The following is a 21,453-nucleotide window of genomic DNA, read 5'->3' as shown; positions in this document are numbered from 1 at the left end:
CGTGTCTTTATCTAACCCTGCTCTATCCATTTTTTAATAAAAGAAAGCAGCCGGGTGGGACAGAGTCAGAGTCTACTTCGAGTCTACACCTCTTCTGTGTCTCTCCCTGCTGCAGCTGGTAAAACTTTGAAACCTCTCTGGGTGCCTTTGTCTGATGACCCTGGTCTAGCTTAGAACAGTTTTTGAGTGAGTGTTTGAGATTTAGACCCAACATTTCTCTGGTGCCGAAACCCGGGACCCAAGACCTGGACTTCAAATCGACGCGGGAACGCGAAGGCCTCGAACCAAACCACATTCCGTCAAACCACGTTCGTCACTCCGAAGGAGGCCAAACTCGACTTCCTGCGCCGAGGAGAAGCTCCGGTGACGGGTCCCCCCGCGAACCAGGGCAACATCAGACAAGGTAAAATCTAACGAATAAAAAGAATTCAAGTGAAATTTTGTTGTGTTACAAGGCTGGACCACAAAATACCAATTTAAACAATCAAGAGAGCTCCTAATAGGTTCAGTCCGTCCGGGACGACTGACCGGGCCCCCTCCCACGTAAAGTAACTCGTGAGAGCTGGAAAAAAGGGGTACCTATTGAGTTGAGTTAGGACCTGAATCTTGCATTCACGGCTGTGCGTGTCGAGTTCCAGGAACCGACCCACGGTGTCTCAAACTGATTCCGCAGCAAAAGACGTTAAAAGTCGGTGAAGACCGACGCAGTGTGTCTTCGGTGCAACGTTTCCGCGTACTAGAGTTGACTATAAAGAAACCCCAAAATTTTAAGAATCAAACGTTGGTCCAGCCTTCACAGAAAATACGTTAAAAGCCCAGAGAAGGAAAAGTGCACTATAAAACAGTTCGAACCCAAAAGTGTTAAAATCATTGTTTCATGTCATGTCTGTCTTCGATGTGTCCACTGCTTGGCTATAAACGCGAAAGTTAAGAGTGAATGATAAACTAACATCGGATCAGCGGATCCATTCTGTGCTGTGTGGCAGATTGTGTCTGTGGACTAGCGTTTGTTCGTTCACACGCGTCACCCGTTCACGTGCCGGCGCCACCCATACACACATAGTCACACACATACACATAAACATTTACACCATGGGACAGACCCAAGCAAAAGACATCGCAACCAAACCCGACGTCCGCTTTATGCAACAATATCATGCGGACTCCTGTAAATTTCTGGAAAAATGGATTAAGAAACATGGATTCGACCCATGTTTGAAAAACTCTGAGGAAATGACAGAATTGGTCCGAAGACTGCGAGAAGAGCGAAAGAAAAAATTGAGGAAAGGAAAGAAAACGAATGTGAAAGATGAGGAGCTGAAAATGGCCAAACTTTGGCTCGAACAAAGCACAAAAAGAGTCCTCGCCATCCGAGAGAAAGACGAGAAAAAGAAGGCAAAACAGTCAGCCACGATGGCTGCGCTGCGCATCTCCCCAGACTACGAGACAACGCCCAAACAGCCATCCGAACACTCGATTGAAGCAAGTGATCGCCACGAAAGACAAAGCAAGTCTGATGAGAAACAGGAAGATCCTCAGAGCACCCTCGAGGGGCGGACCCAAACGAACCGCCCCCGAAGAAATGCCAACCCACTCCTCCCTGATGATAGCTCACCCTCCCTCACCCGCCATGCCCGCAGGCAGCAAGAACGCTTGTATCCTGAGCTGCCACAAGAGGGCATGCAAACCTCACCCCAACGAATGAACAACCCCTTCGCCACCAGTAGCCCTCCAGCATACACAGGCAGCCCGCAGTTTCAACCACTCCCCAAGGCCGACGGCCCCCTCTCATGGCTCGAAAGCCCAGCCCAAACAACTGGAGCCGTCACCCAATACCCCATGTTCGCCGTGGCAAATCTGGCCTACACAGGCCAGCCGGATGGCCAGCCGCCAACCATCCTGGTGCACCGCCCATGGACTCAGCGGGAATGTGCCGAAGCCTGCAAGGGCCTTGGGGACGTCGAAAATAACCCCACAGAATGGACAATGAACTTCCGCAGCCTGGCTCTTAGCTACCACCTCAACGGCAGAGAAATGGAAAGCGCCCTTAGAATGGCTCTAGGACATCGTTGGAGCAGAGTGCGAGGCCCCTTCAACCCGAGCGGACCCGATGGCTCCTCCCTCCCACACGACTCAGACGACCTGGCTGGAAGGACAGCAGCAGTCCTCCACAGAGTGGAACAAACCTTCAGAAAAGTCCCAGACTACTCCAAGATCCGCCAGTGCCGCCAGAAACCCTCTGAGTCTGTAGAGGAATACAGAGACCGCCTGGAAGAGGTCTTTAAAGCCAATAGCGGCCTCCAAGATGACCAAAACCCAAATGGTGCTTACCAAAGTCAACTTAAGAGTCACCTCATGGATGGCATGCAAGATACCATTCGAGGATTCATCCAGAGACACCTCATTACCTGGAGGACTGCCACAGTCCAGGAAATCGTCCAGTGGGCACACTAACATCCTCGTGGAGTGCCCCACAGCTGAGTGTAACACACCCATCTTCCCAGTTCGAAAGGCAGACTCTACTACGTGGCACCTGGTCCATGATCTCTGAGCAGTCAACCAAGCCATCGTCTAGCGAGTCCCGTGCGTTCCGGATCCACATACTCTACTGAATAAGCTCCGCCCAGAGCACTCAAACATGTCATCACTGACTCCGGGGTCCTGGCCCTGCCCAACTACAAAAAACCCTTCACCCAAACGGTAGATTGCAAAAGCGGCTTCATGACATCTGTCCTCCTCCGACCCCATGGCCAAAAGCTCAAGCCAATAGCCTACTACTCCAGGAAAATGGACCCTGTCGCCTCTGCTACCCCCATGTGTTCAGGCCATTTGTGCTGCCACCATGGCTATCACCATGTCAGCCGCATTGGTCCTGTTCCACCCTCTGACCCTACTTGTTAACCATGCAATTGACATTTTGCTCACCCAAACCAAAATGTCCTTCCTCTCACCAGCTCGACATCTCACCGTCACCGCTACATTGCTCTCACAGCCCCATTTAACCATCAAATGTTGCGGCACCCTGAACCCAGCTACACTATTGCCTACTGCCGAAGATGGTGACCCACACGACTGCCAAGAACATACGTCCATCTGTTGTAAGCCCCGAAAAGGTCTCCAGGACACACCACTTTCGACTGGTCATATTGTGTTTGTTGATGGCTCCTCTTCCAAAGCCCCTGATGGAACGAACCACACTGGCTATGCCGTAGTCACACAAACCTCTACCCTAAAGTCTGGAAAACTGCCTGGCAATTGGTCAGCCCAAGCTGCAGAATTAACGGCCCTCACAGAAGCATGCAGACTTTTTCGTGGAGATGACGTCACCATCTATACGGACAGCCAATATGCCTTCTCCACACTCTACATTTTTGCCGCCCAATGGGCCAGGCGCGGGATGAAGACCTCCTCGGGCCGACCCGTCATGCATGCCAAGCTCCTCCAAGACCTTTTGGAGGCCGTCCTCCTACCCAGAACCACAGCAGTTTGCAAATGTGCTGCCCATACGTCAGGCACCGACCCAGTCTCCCTAGGCAATGCCAAGGCTGATGCAGACGCAAAGATTGCGGCCAAACACGCCGTCTCCATGCACCTCCATCAAGCCTCCAAACTGCGTGTTCCTCAATCGATCCCCCTTGAAGTCCTTAAAGACATGCAATCGGCTGCCCCGGACAAAGAAAAGACCTCGTGGATGCTGTCTGGTGCTACCATCACCAACGACCTTCACTATGTTGATACGAAACCATGCATTCCCCGCAGCTTGTTCCACACGATTGCTGTGCTGAGTCATGGCAGAAGCCATGTCTCAACAGGAGGGATGATATCAATAGTGGAACAAGCCTTTCATATGTCACAAGGCCTCCAAACTTTCTTCAAAAACTTTTGTAGGAACTGCATCACATGCTGCCGCCACAACAGCCAAGGCAACGTTAGACCAAAACGAGGACAACATCCAGTCGGCTCCTACCTGTTTGAAATCATGCACATGGACTTCATCGAGCTTAAAACAGTCCAAAACTACAAGTACTGCCTCGTGTTGATTGACACACTAACCAAATGGGTCGAACTAGTCCCATCCAGACATGCAGACGCACTCACAGTTGCCAAAGCCTTATGCAAACACATCATCTCAGAACACGGTATACCACGCGTCATTCGTAGCGACAATGGTAGACACTTCGTCAACGAAGTTGTCCAAAACATAAGTAAACACCTTGGCAACGAACTAAAACATCACTGTGCGTATCACCCGCAAAGTGCAGGCCTAGTTGAAAGAACAAACGGTATGGTCAAATTGCGACTCCGCAAAACCATGGAAGAAACCAAAAAACCATGGCCAGAGTGTTTAGACTTAGTCAAAACATACATGCGCATCACACCCACAAACACAGGTCTGACACCATTCGAAGCGGTACACGGCCGACCATTCAACCTCCCACTGTGGGAAGGTCAAACGGTACAAGAACAAATAGGGCAGCTCGATCCCCTGACAGAATGGCTGTGCAAACTCTTTGAAAAAAGAGAAATCCAAAGAGCAAATGATCTGCCCCCTTCCTCTTTATCTCTGTCGCCTACACAGGAGCTGCTGAGACCTGGGGACCTGATCTTGCTTAAGGTGATCAAGAGAAAAAACTGGTCAAGTCCTAAGTGGGACGGGCCCTACAGAGTATTGATCACCACCCCCACGGCTGTCAAGATTGCTGAACGAGACACGTGGATACACCAGTCCCATTGCAAGAAGGTCCAAGAATTACAATGAAGGTCCAGCAACTCCTGGTAACAACCATTGGACTCCTGATGGCCACTCCAACTAACCAGCAGAACATCCAAGCAAAAATCTGGGGGGGACGAGTACAAAGCAACAGAATGCCCAACCACCACCAGCTATGATAGAGGTGTTCAACCTTACACATACTGTGAATCCTGCTGTACCTACATCCCAGACGAGAACTCCACCATCATCGATGCTATGCGTACCATGACAAATCTTCGCTGCGCCATGTCCGTGGACCCTCACCCCCAAGCCGGCTGGCTCGATTGGCTCTTCTCTGGCACATGGTCCCAGGTGCTGGTAAAACTCATCTTTCCCTTTGTCGCCGTCGTCATCCTCTTCCTCCTGACATGTGCCTTTTGCCCGTGTTGTGTGATGCCCATGTCTAAACGCATGGTGAGCCAGATGTTCGTTGCCCACCTCCATGCTTACAACCTTGTCAAAATCGAGGACATTGACTCTGACATTGACGAGGGACTATCCTCTGTCTAAAGGACTCTCTCCTTCGTCGGGGGAGCAGGCACCCGCCTGGTCCCCTGCTGCGTGGTATAGCCACCACCAAGCACCCGTCGCAACTTAAGCGATTGTGGCGCCTTCGGTCAGGCTCACCCTTTTCCCACAGGTCATCCAGGTCATGAGACTGCCGCTCCACGCGGAGGGTAGGAGGGGAATTTTCCCTAACTGTGCATTTTTCCATGTTCCCATTCCAAATTGCTTAGGGTTTTTCGCCCCTCCCTGGGTTGGCCACCTGTATGTAAAAGTTTCTCCAATGACGACACGATAAAAAGCTTTCGAGACAAGTTGTGTTTGATGTTTAGAAACCTACAACAGGAGGGAAATGTAAGATAAGCTAAAATTCAAATGAAGTATATGTGTGTTTCTAAAGTGTCATAATCTACCTTAGAAGTGCTGCACCCGAATGTACTGACAAACACATCCTGTTCCAGTTAATCACCTACTGCAGACAGCTGCAACCTGATGACGATTAGAATGTTCCAACATAGATAACCACAGGTTAACTCCCGACATGCAGAAAAACATCTTTTTATTCTTGACCTTGTGTGTGATCCAAACTGTTACGGCGCCTGCGCGCGTCTTTATCTAACCCTGCTCTATCCATTTTTTAATAAAAGAAAGCAGCCGGGTAAAACTTTAAAACCTCTCTGGGTGCCTTTGTCTGATGACCCTGGTCTAGTTTAGAACAGTTTTTGAGTAAGTGTTCGAGATTTAGACCCAACATTTCAAAAATGTCATTCAGAAATGTTGGTTCTAATGTTCTGCCTGTTCCACAATTCTGTTGAAACAGTGGTAGGAAGTATCGGTTTCACTCCTTCTGAAAATAGTAAAACAAATATAAAGGAATATAAAGGTAAAGGGTTATCTCATCTTATAAGCTCCTTATTTAAAAAAAAAAAAGTATATCTGTTCCACAAGTTGTTTCATACTGGAATTATTTTGTAAATGATAACAACTGAAAAAAAGTATGGATAATTCACAATAAGGTTTTTGTGACAAATGAAAGAAGTTTATTGGGGGATTTTATCATAAATTTTACCCTGCAACCGACTGTTATAAAGTTTTCAGAAGAAACATTATTGCGAACTGTTCTTTCTGAGGAAAACATCCCATTCTGGATCTGTACACATTGTACGTCATTTTGGAAGGACTTCAGCAGCTTCGTCATAGGAAAATGTTGCATTTTGCTTTTTTGAAAAGCAAAAAAAAAGAAAAAGGAAGAAGAAAATTACATTTTTTCTTATAAACCTTTAAATTTTCCAGGTAAAGTTTTGCATTCATAATGTTAACAATGAGCAAAGACCTGTGTTCAGGCCTGATACTCTGGGATACATAAAGGTAATCAGAGGTTCACTCGACAAAAAAGACTTTCTAAACTTTAAACATTTCTGTCATTTACAAATTGTTTGAAAGTATGCAATAATTATATGTTCATTGCACACTTTTATTCTGGTTATTCATTTTGTAATAAAGTACTTAAAAAATATTCTTGTAATGCAGTACTAAACATTTAATTAAGGTTCAAAGTATAAAGAACCACAAACAGTGAAATTGAGGTCAAAATAAACATAAAATAACAAAAAAAAAATTGTAAAATAAGTAAGAAAAGTTAATTTTTAAAACAATTACAATATTGAGACAACTGTACTGTCTGAGAGGTAAACTATTTTCACTTTATCAGTTTTGTGGAGAAACTTCACATGTTTTTCTTTCAAAACCCTACTGCACTGAGATGATCGTTTATATAGTTCACACAGAGAGAATAAAGGTTTTGTGTTACTCCATCTAAACATTTAGAAAAAATATGTCATTTGAAAAAGAATAAAAAGGTTATTTAAGATCATATCGGTGTGCAGTGTACGGTCTACTGCCCTTCATGTGGATGCCAAACCAAATGTTTAATCTTATGAGAGGAGCAGGTAGCAGAACTTTGGTTGAAATCCAGTCATGAAAATCTTTCCAGAAAGTTTAAGAATAAATTCAGTAAAAACATTTTGGTCTCAATGTGAGAAAAACAGAATAAGTCCTTTAAGGTACTATCTGCATGGAAAATGACTCTTTACAGGTGATAACAGTGATTCAAGTTTGGGTGCATAAGCATATAACAGCATATGATATGTTATGTGATATATTATATTATTATTACTGTGTATATATATGTTATATGTACATACATGTCAGGAAGGCCTCATGTTATCACATCTAAACACAAAAGTGCAATATATAGGAATAAGCTATAGGTTATTGTACCTAACAATTTATATAAATCACACCAGATACTGATATTAGTTCAGGTTTAATTTGTTTATCACTCCATTTTGAACTATTTTCAAATCATAAAAAAGCAGAAAAAGTGAAGTAAAGGTAAAACAAGTACGGTAGTGTTAAATAAATCAGTGATGCACTTAACTTACTCTTAACTGACCTCATCCTGGAAGGACAGGAGGAACATAGTATTCAAAACAAACAGTGATACATGAGAGACAATAGCAGGAGTTGAAGACATTATTTTATGAAAGAAGTTTGTGAGGGTGGTTTCACATAATGTTTATCATCAAAACACGAGATGTAACGACTGCATTGTTTGGGGGTCAAAGGTGAGACAGACCCCTGTCTCCTGGAGAGTTTCACAGTCGTTCACATAGAGTGGAGTGAAACCCACAACAATGCCTGTCGTTTACATGATGCTCATTAGGCTTTCAGCCTTTAATGAGTTGTACGACGTGAGGCAAGAGTCAAGGCGTGACTTTGATGGCTGTTGTTGTGTTGACAAACTCAGAAGAGGATAAATATCTGCAGTCCCCACCAGTCACTCACAATCTGAGGATATCTCGTGTGTGGAGCATCATGTCTTCAAGCCTGAAAACTTTACTCAACCTGCTGCCTGTTTGCCCCCCGAAGAATCAAGGTATGGAACTTTAATTTATAAATTACACATTATAGATTAAAGAGAGATGAGTTATTTTAAAAAGACTGAAAAGTAACTACATCCGTTTTGATTTCAGACACTTACATCAGTTTATTTTTATTGCTTTTGAGTTGTAGTTTTCCTTTTTGTTAAAAAAAAGTCAGATGTGATCAGTAAAAATCAGGTTTCAGTTCCGCACTCATTCAGACGGTGGCGATCACGAGTTTGCATATTACTAAATAAATCATAGAAGAAGAAATTAAATCCGGTGTCGGATCTGGTAAATGTAGTCCACTTGTAGTCCACTTCCGCTAAAAGTCAGTGTCGAGTGTTCTGCGTCACCAGTCGGTCATGTAGCTAGCTAAAACCCCCAACGGAGAGCGCTTGGTACGTCTTTTTTTAAAAGTATTTAACACGTTTCTTAAAAAATTATGGGAATTAATTTACGTTACTAATGATTTTTTAACGAATAAAGTATTTTATTAATTATTATCAGCGCGGCTGAACGTCGCTTCGTTGCGAGTCGGCTAACTTACCGAGAGTTGCTAAAGTGAGAAACATCAACTGGTTAGCTTAACTCGGTTAGTATTCACAACCTTCTCTAACCAAACGAGTCAGGCGTTAACTAATGAAGGAGGTTTAACGGAATTGAAGTTAATCTGAGGGAGCTAGCTGTGTTAACTTTGGTGCTACTGTCGTGTTTGTTGTCGCAGGGATGGCGGGGGAGAGGAGCAGCCCGGACACCGTGTCGGACTACCTGGACCAGAACCCGCGGCTGGCCCAGTGGACCGACACCCTGAGGGGGTTCTGTGAGACCAACAAGCAGTGGGTCGCCAGGAGGGAATTCATCCTCAGGAACATCGAGGGTTTCCCCACCGTGGAGCCCGGAGTGGCCAACAGCAGTCTGGACAGGCTGCTGTCTCTGTCCATGGTCTGGTCCAACCACGTGTTCCTGGGATGCAGGTAGGACGGGTTGATTGATGAGGGTAACACCCAGAAAGAGCAGGTGGAGATGTGTTAATGATGAGTGTTTCTGCCTTTCTTTCTTTCTTTCTTTCAGCTATCCACCTGCTGTCATGGAGAAGATTAAAGGTATGGGCGAGGGCATCGTCGTCCACGATGCCCGCGTTCAGAAGGCGACAGCCGATGGAGTCGTGTCCCGAGGGAAGCGGAGTGCCGGCGCCATGGGTGAGAAAGCTGTTTGTGTGATTGAATGATCTTTTAACGGTAACACAATCTGAAGCAGTGATGTTTCACTTGTTGCTCTGGTGAGACGTAAAACGCCTGACACGACACAGGCGAGACGGGTCACCAGTCCACCTGATTATCATACGAATGAGACAAGAGAAGCGACGTCAGCAACAACGACAAAAAAAAACGAGCCTTCGTTGTTCTGTCTGGGTGTTTGCGTGTGACTTGAACGACTTTCGTCGCTCAGAGAGATAAAAAACAACAACAACAACTCATCGCTTCAGTTTCAGATGTCGAGGATTACCGTTTGTGAGCAGAGGAGATTTAGGGTTTCTATTATTTTAGTTCATATCTGAAAACACACCAATCAGGCTTGCTTTGCCTGTTTTCTTTCTTTTAAATTTTTGCTTTCCGTGTCTCCATAGCAACAACTTAGGCAACCAGGCAACTATCTTAGTCTTTATAGTTTTATTTGCAGACTCACTGTCTTCACCATACTACACATTTGAATTAATTCTCTTTAAAACAGGAATCACTATTTTATTTTGTTCACTAATGTCTTACACTCACGCTGTCCTTCCTGTTGTCATTCTCAGAAGGCGACGTTGACGCCTGTGTGAAAAGAGCCAGAAGAGATCAGAGCGAACACGACGGTCGTCCGGCCGGCAGGACGTCCCAGAGGCCCGCGGGTCAGAAATCGGGACCCTCCCCACAAGCGCCGGCGGAGAACCAGCCCTTCTTCAACCGCCTGTACAAGGCGGTGGCGTGGAAGCTGGTGTCGGCGGGCGGCTTCGGCCCCAACCTGGACCATTTTGAAATCCTCCGCAGCTGCGTGGAGTCGTGCAAACAGACCCTGACCTGTGTGTTCGTGCCGCTGAAGGACATCATGGGGCTCCCCGCCGGCCGCACGCAGAAGGAAGGCCACGTGTGTGAGATCCGCTGTCAGACAGTTTACCTGGGGACCGGGTACGGCCGCGACGAGTCGGCCGCCAAAGCCATGGCCTCCAAAGAGGCCCTGAAGGTGTTTCAGGGGCGCAAAGTGACAGTAAAGATCTGCCGGCGGAGGTACAAAGGGAAAGACGTGGAGGATCTGATGCTGCTGGACGAGCAGCCGCGGAGCCAGGCCTTCCCCCCCGCGCTCAGCTACCCCTTCCAGAAGGAGCAGCTGGACGCGTCGTCCTAGAGAAGGTTTGGAGAAGTTCGTCACGGCGTGGGGACCAGACTGTTTGAACATTCTAGCTCCGTGTTTGTGACCACAGTTAGTTCGATTAGAGGAATATTGTTAAACATCCCCAACACAACTAGAATGATTCCTGTGATCCGGCTTTAAGTTAAAGGTTAAAGTTGAGCTGAACAGGAGACGGAGACGTCTGATGTTTATTTATTATTCTCTGTTGTTGAAGGTTTCAGTTAAACGATCACACGATGGCGTTAAATATTCCTTTTAATCCTCCGTTCGCTTCCGTTGTTTCAGCTGGAAAAGGAAAAATGTTTGGCTCAGCCTGATTTCAATGATTTAAAACGGATTTTGAAATGATTTTTTTTCTTCCTTTTCTTTAATAAAGAAGGGTCAAAATAACAAAAAGTGTTTGATTTGGTTTTGCTTAGCGTTCTTATCCCGAAACGACAACGCTGGGAACGAACGTCGATGTGATTTTTACTTTTTTTTTGTCCCAACAAACCTGAAGTTGACTGTTAGATGTCGGATTTGAACGTTATTCTAGCTACTAATCGTACTTAAGACGCTAAATTTTTTTTTGGGACAATTTCAAGTTTCTGAAATTTTTCTCAGTTTTCTTATTTGGATTTAAAAAAAAAAAAAGTAAGCAGGTGATTTAAAAATGAACCCCTAAAAGTTCTGACTGTACTTTTGAAGTCTCATGTTGTCCATGAAGTGAAGCTACTAATTTGGGCGTTGATATTAACACAAATGTTTGAACACAGTGTGTACAGATGTGTGTGTGTGTGAGGGTCCAGTGCTGCTGTAAAGTGGTCCGCTTGTTCTTTGGTTCTGTTTTCTAGCCTGGGTTGATCAGGGTGTAACGAACCCCCCCACTGTTTCACGCTAACATACGTTTCTACCAGTGGTCTTGTTTCATATATTTTTAAATAAAGGATTTAACAGACTGGATGCCTGTTTGGTTTTCATTTCCACAGTGGACGACGCTCCATCATGATGCTGAAGATAACTATGAATGATGACAGTCTGAAATATCCCTCGCTCCTCTGGTGGAAGGAGAATAGTTTTGTTTGCAGTAGTACCACAGTGTAAAAAAACTGTTAAAATTAACTTATAACCATAATCCACATGTAATTATTTCTATTTTGTATTAATAATAATGTATTAATAATCTAATAATAAAATAAAAAATTAAAGTTGCACTGCAGCAAAACGTTCAGTGTTTACAGAGAATCTAGTAAAAGTTAACATTTAAAAGTTAAAATTAATAAAGTACTGTATATTAAAATGAACTTTTTGTAGTTCTCAGGTTTGACCACCAGATGGCAGCACGGTTTCTACTTGATAGAAACCTGTTTGCTTGTGCTTCTAAAGCAAATAAATAAACAAAGAGCTACTTTCATGCTGAGCTTCTTCTTCTTCTTCTTCTTCTTACATTTTATTTCTGGAGAGGCAAAACTCGCAATTTACGTGACCAGGAAGAGGAGAATTGAAAACAATACTGTTCCAGAAGCAGCTACTGTTTTTTGCTGTAACATCAGATGTCACTTAAAACTGGAATTTAGTTTCTATAAAATGACAAAAGACCTGAATAACTTTAGGAACATATGGTGTCACAAAGATGTCCTATGCACTTTAGTTGATGATCAACTCACTCTTGCAAATTTCCTGATATAATGCACTGATTTTTAAATTGTATTTCTTTTTATTGGTTTTTAGAATTTTTGAAACACTTTCATCTAATGTAAAATTGTAAAATGTTTTAGTGTGATTAAAGTGTTTTTTGCAAAAATCAAAATCAAAAATCTCCTCTCTGTCCAGGTGTTCCTCAGGGAGTGATCACCAGGTAGTGAGGTGTTCAGGCTCTATTTTAGCATCGGACAACAGAGTTTTCTGGAGTAGGGGCCTGTTGGTCAGGATGCCTGGTGACCTGGGGTTTATTCATTTTTAGTTCTTTTTTTAACCCACTTCTCATTTTCTGATCTTTCATGAGTAAATCCTGTGGTTTTTGTCTTTTGAAAGTTATTTTCTGATATTAATTCAGGTCAGATCCATCACGACTGAGCCCCTCGTGCTCACGGCCCCCAGCGTCATCTGTTCTGCACGTATTGAACGGTTTACCCAATGTCTCATTTCAGACGCCATCGTTTGTCACCTGCTGCCCCCCTCCATCCATCACGCTCCCCAATCCTCCTCCTCCTGCTGACCCCCCCTCCAATCCGTCACTCCTGAGGCCTCCATCAAACTAACACTTGTGAGTCGATTGGCTGATTTGCTGCAGGTCTGAAGTGTTTCCACGCAGACAATCTGAGTCGCAATCAATCGATTTCCTGAAGAATCAATAGCAAATTCCGGCTGTCTGGAGGAAACATTGCTGCTCAGGAAATCCAATCGACGATGGTTAAATTTTGACCGAGCCGCCCTGAACACCTCATATGTTTGGGTGGACATCCAGACCTGCAGGGGGCGCTGCAGAAAACCCCATCAAGGTGTTGTAATTGTCACGGTTTGATGTTGGGGTCCTAATCCTGCTCATAGTGTCTTAAAATCACTTCTAAATATTTCCACTTTGAAAACCCGGTGGTCGAAGCAGAGTTTTAATTTTTAATTTAATTTAATTATTCATTTTTAAGCCTTTAATTGTGATTTATGACGTCACAGCCGGTTTGAAAGACGATCACTGCTTCAAGATAATCTGGATCTGGGAAATTAAAATCTATATTTGAAAGTTGTCTTTTAAAAAAAAAAATTGATTGTTTTCTCTTTTTTTTGGTTTATTAGCACATTTACCAATAAATCGTACAGATCTTGGTCATGATGATGATCAATCACTGTTTTCATCAGAAACACATCAGAATCTGGTTTCAGATTATATATTCACGTCATGTGATGGTAATTCAGACTGACTCCAGATCAGATCGTATCTGAACTCGTGTGGATTCACTTCGGTGTCAAATTTGGATCAAACTTCTATCAAGGAATGAGATGCTGGAGCGTCGCCGTGGCAACAGATGTGACTGGTTCCCTCCTCTGCAGCTGGATTAAGTTTTAGAACACCCCTCACACACACACACACACACACACACACACACACACACACACACACACACACACACACACACACACACACACACACGCACACGCACACGCACACGCGCACACGCACGCGCACGCGCGCGCACGTCACGAGATTGACTCCACCTCTTTACAAAACAAGATGATGCACAGTTTATTATCATCCATCTGAAACATCTCAGGCTCAAAACACACATTTGGGATTCGAACAAAGTTCTTTTTTTTCTTTTTTTTTACATGACAACAGTGATCAGACATAACGTGTATTTACAGGGAGCTAATATTCTCTCTCCAGTCCATCATCGTGTCGTTACAGAGTTTTCCTGTGATAAAATAAAACATATTCACATTAAACTGCTATGGCTCCTGTGCGTAAAAGGATTGGCACTAACCGCACCCTCCGCCGCGTCTTTAGAAATAACTACAAAAGAACCGAGTGACAGCTTCGGAATACATTCACCCCCACCCCCCCCCCCTCACACACACACACACCCACCCCCGCAGAGACTCATAAGCACTTCAGCAGGAAAAAGTTGCAGAAAGCTCCCCGGGGACAGTCGCACATCTTCCCTATCCGAGCTCCTTTCCTCACGGCGCACTGCTCCCCGACGTCACACTGAGATGGAAGCAACAAGAACACACGACTGAGTCTCTTCTTCCGCCCACGACACGCACCAATCTGCACATTTATAATATGATTTGACACAATTATTTAATCGGGCCTATCGGTACCGTACCATGGGGACTTGGCCGAATTTCTTCTCCCAGGAAGGCAGACGTTTCGCCTGCAGCTTCTCCAGAACTTCTTGGAGAGCTCCAAGCTGTCAGGAAATATAGAAATAGTGCAAAAATAATACTTGGATGTTGGAGAAGAAAAGCATCATATGCAAAAAAATTTTTTTACGCACAAGTAAATAGATTTATAGCCAAAATACGCACAGCGATTAATGGATCAAACAAATGCGCACAGGAAAAATCTTTCATTTTAAAGTTGAATTAATTAATTAATTAATCACACAACATAACTAATTTCAAAAGTAAAGTTCACATCCACAACATCATGTCATAAAAATCACCGATTAAACTTCTGTTATTGGTTTAAAAACAATCTTTGCGTCTTTACGCACGGATCGGACGCGTCCGTCTTACCAGCTGCTTCTCGCTGGTCAGGTTCGGACCTTTGGGGTAGAAATCCCGCAGAGCTCTGGGGCTCAGCTCCTCTTCGGACTCCAACACTTCTCCTTCAGCCGCGCCGGTGTTGAGTAGCAGCAGCGCGCAGAGGAGCGCGCTGCGGAGCATCGCGGAGCTCTGCCTGGTCCCGGTGCGCCGCATCGTGTGGCCCTGTCCCCGGCTCAAATACCCGCTCCTCCGCTCCTCCACCTTTTTATCTGACTCCCGCCATCTGCTCGCTCCACCTTATCCTTTGATTTTTTATTTTTTTCCCCCCTCTCCTCTCTCCAAGCCACGCGTAAAAAGCTGACTGGGGTGAGTCATCGCGTAAAAGTTGCTGGGCAAAAAAAAAAAGTCAACAACAACAACAACAACAACAACAACAGGAACAACTGTGAGGGGTTGAAAGCTTGTGACGTCATTTCTGTTCAGTTTGACTGACTGACAGCAGAATTGTGTGATTGAACATTTAGTCATGACGTCATGGATTACGTAACAGTAGAGATATCTTCTAATCTCTCACCACTGATGTTCACTTTTTATTCTTTCAGCAGCTTTATATTTACAGGATTTTTATTTTTAGAGCAGTTTTAACTCTCAGAATTCACCTTTGATCGGATGCTAAAAGGGATGAAGTAATTTAAGTGGGTTGTAATCAAACTATTTGCTGGGGGAAATTGTGTTTCATTAAATCGTTGTTTAAAAGATGATCATGTTTTTTTACAAAAAGAAGAAAAAGAAGGAGGAGAACACTCCATAAAACTGTTGCCTTCATTGTGAAAATTTGTTTATAAGGAAAAAAGAAAAAGTTAGGAATGAATTTGGGTTCTAGAAAGGAACAGAGACGTTTTGGGTGTTGATCCGGATCAACATCTGGATCCAGACTGTTTTTACAGGTGTGTGAACCAGATACACTTCCTGAGATTTCCTCGTCTAACTTCTTGGATCATGCTTCAAAATGACGTCACTGTAAAATCTAACACACATCAGGGTCTGACGTGGATCCACGTGTTCTGGATCAAATTCAAAATATGAGTTTAAAATAATAATAAAACATGTTCTGAAGCCCACAGCTGGAATAAACCAACAGGAGGAGAAGCAGGAGGAGGAGGACTGTGACTCATGTTTCTCTCCCTCCTTCTGATGACGGCGTTGGATCTCATTCATAACCACCAGGCGATCTCATCCACACACACACCTGTTCATTAAGTCCTGGTGGCTCAGCTGGAACCGCTCCCTGGTCTGATTTTATTATCTCAGGCCGCCGTCCGATCGATTGATCCGTGGAGTAAACATGTTCAGAGTCGGCTGACCCAACAATCCTCAATCCCCTTTTTTTGTTGAAACAGCTGCTTGTGTGAGATTCACCTTCATGACATCACGAATAATTTATAAGTCAGTGCATGAAATGGAAAAAAAAAATCTATCATGTATTTACCAGAATAATAAGTCAAATTGGTATAATTCTTGCACAAAATGCAAGAAAAATGTCATTTAAAACACTTGAGTGGGCGGACCCAGACATGTGAGCCCCGCCCACCATGCCCCGCCCACCAGCAGAGGTAATAACCGTGGCATAGGGGGTGGGGGCCATGTTTCCGTCAGCGGTAATTTGCTCGGGTGGCAGTGATGTAATTAGTGTAGGGGCTTTTCGGGGATTACAGTTTGAGCGATTCTGTAATCCAGAATATGAACATCTGACCTTCAGGAATAAAACCATGAAGCAAAGATCGTCTGTTTGGTTCGAGAGTTTGATTTGGTAGTTTTACATTAAGGGAAGAGCAGAAAGTGAGGGATTGATGAAAAACAGACGGATTGATAGAAATAAACCAGCCTTAATTACCCCGGCCCCCCCACCCCCCCATGAAGACGGAGCGTCTGATGAACAAAGAGCGACTTGTTGGATGAAGATGTCGTCAGAGCTGCTCTGTCTCCATCCTCCCTTCGGTTGGAGATCAGACGGCTCCCCAGCTGAGTCGGGTGTCGGTTCCACTAGTGACTCATCACTAATTGCTTTATCTGGAGTCTCACAAGTCGATGACATAAGAGTGATTAATGAGCCTCATTACTGTACTGGTGTCAGGCGGATTTAAACTTTAAATCATGGATGGAGCCGTCATCTGCGTGGACGTTTCACAGCCTCTTCCTCCCTCTCAGCCTGAAACGGCGTGAAGCTTTAGTCGACTGAAATCACAGAAGTCGTCAGGGAGCGTTTAGCGCGGAATCGGCATCCTGTGGGTTCCTTCAGTGCTTTTTAGTGTTTTAGCTTTTTAGTGCTAAAACATTTACAAGTTTAAATGTAATAATCCCACAAACGTGACAGGGTTAGGGTTAAATTAGGGCTAGGGTCAAAGTTAAATTCAGGTTAAATTAGGTTGAGAGCAAGGGTTTAGGGTTAGGGTTATGTTAGGGTTATGTTAGGGTTAGGGCTAGGGTGAAGTGTTAGGGTTAGGGGTTACAATTTGGATTAGGGTTAGATTAGGACTAGGTTAGAGTTAGGGTTAGAGTCAGGGTTAGGATTACAGTTGGGGATAGGTTTAGGGTTAAGTTTAGGTTATGGCGAGGGTTACGGTTAGGGGTTAAGGTTAGGGTTCTGGGTTAGGGTTTGTGTTAAGGTATGAGTTAGGGTTAAATTAGGGTTAGGGCCAAGGTTTAGGGTCAGGATTAGGGGTTAAGGTTAGAGGTCAAAGTTGGTGTTGGGGTCAGGTTAGAGTTAGGGTTAGAGTCAGGGTTAGGGTTAAGTTTGGGTTAGGGCTGTGGTTAAGTTAGGGCTATGGTTAGGGGTTAAGGTTAGGGGTCAAAGTTTGGGTTAGGGTTAGGTTAGGGTTAGGTCAGGTTAGAGTTAGGGTTAGAGTCAGGGTTAGGGTTAAATTTGGGTTATGGCTAGGGTTAAGTTAGGGTTAGGGGTTAAGGTTAAAGGTCAAAGTTTGGGTTAGGGTTAGGTTAGGGTTAGGTTAGGGTTAGGTCAGGTTAGAGTTAGGGTTAGAGTCAGGGTTAGGATTACCATTGGGGTTAGGGTTAGGTTAGGGTAGGAAATGAGGAAAATTGGGAAATTAGGTATTTGTGGCATTATTACATTTAAAGCTGCAAATTTTTATTACATTTTTGGGATTAACACACCCCTTTAGTTAAATTTAAGTCAAATCAACAAAGTTTTCTTAAATGTCCTCTCTGAGCCGCGGAGGTCATCCAAAAAAGATCTCTTAAATTTAGATCCCAAAACACGCCCCGACATTTATTGTCCTCATACTAAACCGACTTCGCGGAGCCCCCTCCGGCCCAATCGGAGCGCTCGAGCAGCTGCTGACGGCCTCCTGTCACAAAGAATCCCCTCACCCGGCCCGTCTTTATTCCACACAATCTGCATCATTAATAAACACCTAGAGGGAAAAGCATCTGTTTTAAACCTGCGTGGGTGGAGAAGATGATTAATGCAAAAAAAAAAACCTCTGACAGCTCCTGCTTTTAAATCGTAACCATAAGACCCTTAATGGCCGTCCGGAACGCCGAAGACAACAGGACGTCTCAGGCGTGGGCTGCAGAAGTCCGCTTTAACCCGTCTGTCATGTTCCTGAACATCTGAAGTGTATTTTGGGGATGTTGAACACACTTTGATCCTCCCACGCTGGGATTAAGATTTCAACTTTTATGTAGGCTTCACCGAAAGAAATAGAACGCCTAATGAAAACCAGAATATCAAAGACGAGATGTAATGATAAACTATTCATGAGGAAAAACCTGCCGTTTGTCATTTCCTTTTGAACCCTAAAGACAAAGCGCCGCTCTGAGCTCGCTCGCTCGGGAAATAGCCCCCGCTGGACGAGTCGCTTCTGTCAGCCCGGCATCCTTCGGAGGTGCTCTTGTGCGTCACTGTGAGGTAATTAAGGGTTGTGGGTTCACGACCTTTTCTGCCTCTGTCTGCCTACACGGCTTACGTTTGTCCTTAAATAATGAACACTGTTCTCCGTCGTGTAATTGCAGAGCAGAGAAACAGTATGGTGACAGTTCTGCTTCCTTTGTTTTTGCGGCAGATACATGAGGTTTTGTGCACGACTACACAACGACACAAAAACACAGACGGAACAGAATTAGATTCTTAGATAACTTTATTTGGGTTCTATTGTTACTTCTGTGCAGATTGAAACTGCTCAACAATATTTATTGTTTAATTTAAAGGAACAGTTCAACCAAATATTCTAATTCGCTCATAATCCACGCTTTTTGCACACTGATGGAAAGTCGGATGAAGTTTCTAGACTGCAAAATATCTCTGGAGGTTGATGGTGAACTGATGCTGCAGCATCTTCATTAGCTGAGGTGGTCTTTGTCCCATCCAAGAGCAGATGAACACGTAGTCCTCTACCTACAAACACCTAGCGGTTCCTAGAGGTTGTTCATAAGTTGAATTGTTCGTAAGTCGTTATTTAGGAACAATTCAATGAAGAGGCTGTAGCATCTTCATTAGCTGAGGTGGATCTTCGTCCCATCCAAGAGCAGATGAACACGTAGTCCTCAACCTACAAACACCTAGCGGTTCCTAGAGGTTGTTCATAAGTTGAATTGTTCGTAAGTCATTATTTACGAACAATTCAATGAAGAGGCTGTAGCGTCTTCATTAGCTGAGGTGGATCTTCGTCCCATCCAAGAGCAGATGAACACGTAGTCCTCAACCTACAAACACCTAGCGGTTCCTAGAGGTTGTTCATAAGTTGAATTGTTCGTAAGTCGTTATTTACGAACAATTCAATGAAGAGGCTGTAGCATCTTCATTAGCTGAGGTGGATCTTCGTCCCATCCAAGAGCAGATGAACACGTAGTCCTCAACCTACAAACACCTAGCGGTTCCTAGAGGTTGTTCATAAGTTGAATTGTTCGTAAGTCGTTATTTACGAACAATTCAATGAAGAGGCTGTAGCATCTTCATTAGCTGAGGCGGATCTTCGTCCCATCCAAGAGCAGATGAACACGTAGTCCTCAATTTACAAACACCTAGAGGTTCCTAGAGGTTGTTCATAAATTGAATTGTTCGTAAGTCGCTGTGTGTTAAATTTCAATTTATAATCTCCATTTGAGGTCATTTAAATGTCATTACTATGATGATATGTCATATCCGCCGTATCTGTTCACTTTGCCATACTCATACTTAACTGGCTTTGTCTTTCTTTCTTTTTTGGTTTTCATCTCATGTACATTTCTGGTTTTCTGTTACTGCCATATTCTGGATTCATTGCACCCGGTCTTGTTATCCTTGATCGTCTCGTTTGGCATTCAGCTGATCATTTGTTCCACCTGAACCTCAACCTAATTTAACCTGTGACTTCCTGTTCTGGGTACTTAAACGTCTTCACTGCAGTGGAGCCCCGTCACAGTGTTGATCAGTATTCGTTTGTGCAGAGAACCGCGTATGCCAATCGTTATTGTTACTTCCTTGACTTTTTCCGTACAACCACGAGATTGCCCAGCCTTGTTTCGGAATAAAGGTATTTGATTTTGACTTTGACTCTCCCAACTGGTTCCTTCAGAGGCCGTTTCAATTACTACTCTATTAAAGTTCTGTTCCCTAAGACTGCCCAGAAACAATTACAGGACATAGAAATAACACATAATGAAATAAAATACTGTTGTATTGTAATGTAACTTACCTTTAGACTCCAACCTCCGGGTTGTGGACCGGTCACTCTTGACGCTTGCCTCGGTCACATGACTACCCTATTAAAGGGGCTGCTAACACAGAGTACATTACCGCTAAACTGAAAGTCCCGAGCTAGCAGAACCAACAGAACCACCTGGTTTTTTTTTTCTTTCTGCTGGTCGTATTATTTTATTTGTTGTATTTATCCACCACACCTTAAAGGACGGTCCGTGAAAATGTTGTCTAACGTTAAACCAGTCTGTGGCAGGAAAAAATGGTTGGGATCTATTGTTTTAGAGTGAGGGAAGAGGAGGAGGAGGGAGGAGTTATTGGGGTCAGAGTCAGAGTTGTCATCAGAGAGTTGGTCAATACTACCAGTATCTTCATGACCCTTTGCTTTATCATCAATGATAAACAGTAAAGTATCCAAGGTAGAAAGCCTGACGCTCTGGGACAACAACAACAAGGCGAGACAAGTGTTGGAGCTGCACAAAAGCAGAGGTGCTGCCCCCGCGGGGGTTGTGGCAGAAAGGGGAACTGCAGTAGTGGGATTTGACGGCGGATTTGATTATTCGAATCCACAAATGTTCGTAAGTTGGATGTCCATATCTTGAGGACTAGCTGTACTAACAGAAAATCATTCCCAACCGGGTCTCTAAATTACTTTTGAGCACCTGAGTCATGATTTCTGATGAGTCCCATTTTCCAACGACGCCAAACCAGCAGCGCGTTTTAAAACCGTCGAGACGGGGTCATGTTTACCATCACCTCGTCTTTGAACAACATTCTGTGAGCGTTTGGGAACTGAAGAGACCAAATCCTTTGGTTTTAAAGTGAATCGTTCAGCCATTCTCACTCCGGTTCACCTCAGGCTCTCCTTTGTTGTGTTTTCTGTTTCATAAAGCTTCAAACATCTTCAGTGGGAGAAAAGTCAGACCTTCATTTCTTTACAGTCTCAGATTTTTTCTTTCAGCTGCGAGGTCACGCAGGAGCAGATAAAAATGAAACTA

At 44.2% G+C, this 21,453-nt stretch overlaps 2 protein-coding genes across 2 annotated transcripts; one reads left to right on the top strand and one right to left on the bottom strand.

The window, feature by feature from the left end:
• Positions 1-8,505: 8,505 nt before the first annotated feature.
• On the top strand, positions 8,506-11,513 carry cdkn2aip (CDKN2A interacting protein). Its single transcript, XM_068314283.1, has 4 exons — positions 8,506-8,582; positions 8,909-9,158; positions 9,256-9,383; positions 9,983-11,513. The coding sequence occupies exons 2-4, from the start codon at positions 8,911-8,913 to the stop codon at positions 10,567-10,569; spliced, it is 963 nt and encodes a 320-aa protein (XP_068170384.1). The 5' UTR covers positions 8,506-8,582; positions 8,909-8,910; the 3' UTR covers positions 10,570-11,513.
• A 2,613-nt stretch (positions 11,514-14,126) lies between these two features.
• On the bottom strand, positions 14,127-15,020 carry cart3 (cocaine- and amphetamine-regulated transcript 3). Its single transcript, XM_068316751.1, has 3 exons — positions 14,791-15,020; positions 14,379-14,462; positions 14,127-14,257 (listed from the first exon to the last, which is right to left on the bottom strand). Exons 1-3 carry the CDS (start codon positions 14,971-14,973, stop codon positions 14,150-14,152), a joined length of 375 nt encoding a protein of 124 aa, XP_068172852.1. The 5' UTR covers positions 14,974-15,020; the 3' UTR covers positions 14,127-14,149.
• Positions 15,021-21,453: the final 6,433 nt, after the last annotated feature.

This window comes from Antennarius striatus, chromosome 1 (genome assembly GCF_040054535.1).
Source record: "Antennarius striatus isolate MH-2024 chromosome 1, ASM4005453v1, whole genome shotgun sequence".
NCBI lineage: Eukaryota > Metazoa > Chordata > Actinopteri > Lophiiformes > Antennariidae > Antennarius > Antennarius striatus.
The sequence above is the reverse complement of the archived record's forward strand: the minus strand, read 5'-3'. Positions and strand labels throughout refer to the sequence as shown.

Bases quoted from the DNA above. Each gene is read 5' to 3' on its own strand.
- cdkn2aip (XM_068314283.1), top strand. From the start codon at position 8,911: ATGGCGGGGGAGAGGAGCAGCCCGGACACCGTGTCGGACTACCTGGAC. The intron at 9,159-9,255 runs GTAGGACGGGTT...TCTTTCTTTCAG, and splicing joins CACGTGTTCCTGGGATGCAG to CTATCCACCTGCTGTCATGG. The intron at 9,384-9,982 runs GTGAGAAAGCTG...TGTCATTCTCAG, and splicing joins GCGGAGTGCCGGCGCCATGG to AAGGCGACGTTGACGCCTGT.
- cart3 (XM_068316751.1), bottom strand. From the start codon at position 14,973: ATGCGGCGCACCGGGACCAGGCAGAGCTCCGCGATGCTCCGCAGCGCG. The intron at 14,463-14,790 runs GTAAGACGGACG...ATTTCCTGACAG, and splicing joins TGACCAGCGAGAAGCAGCTG to CTTGGAGCTCTCCAAGAAGT. The intron at 14,258-14,378 runs GTACGGTACCGA...CTTCCATCTCAG, and splicing joins AATTCGGCCAAGTCCCCATG to TGTGACGTCGGGGAGCAGTG.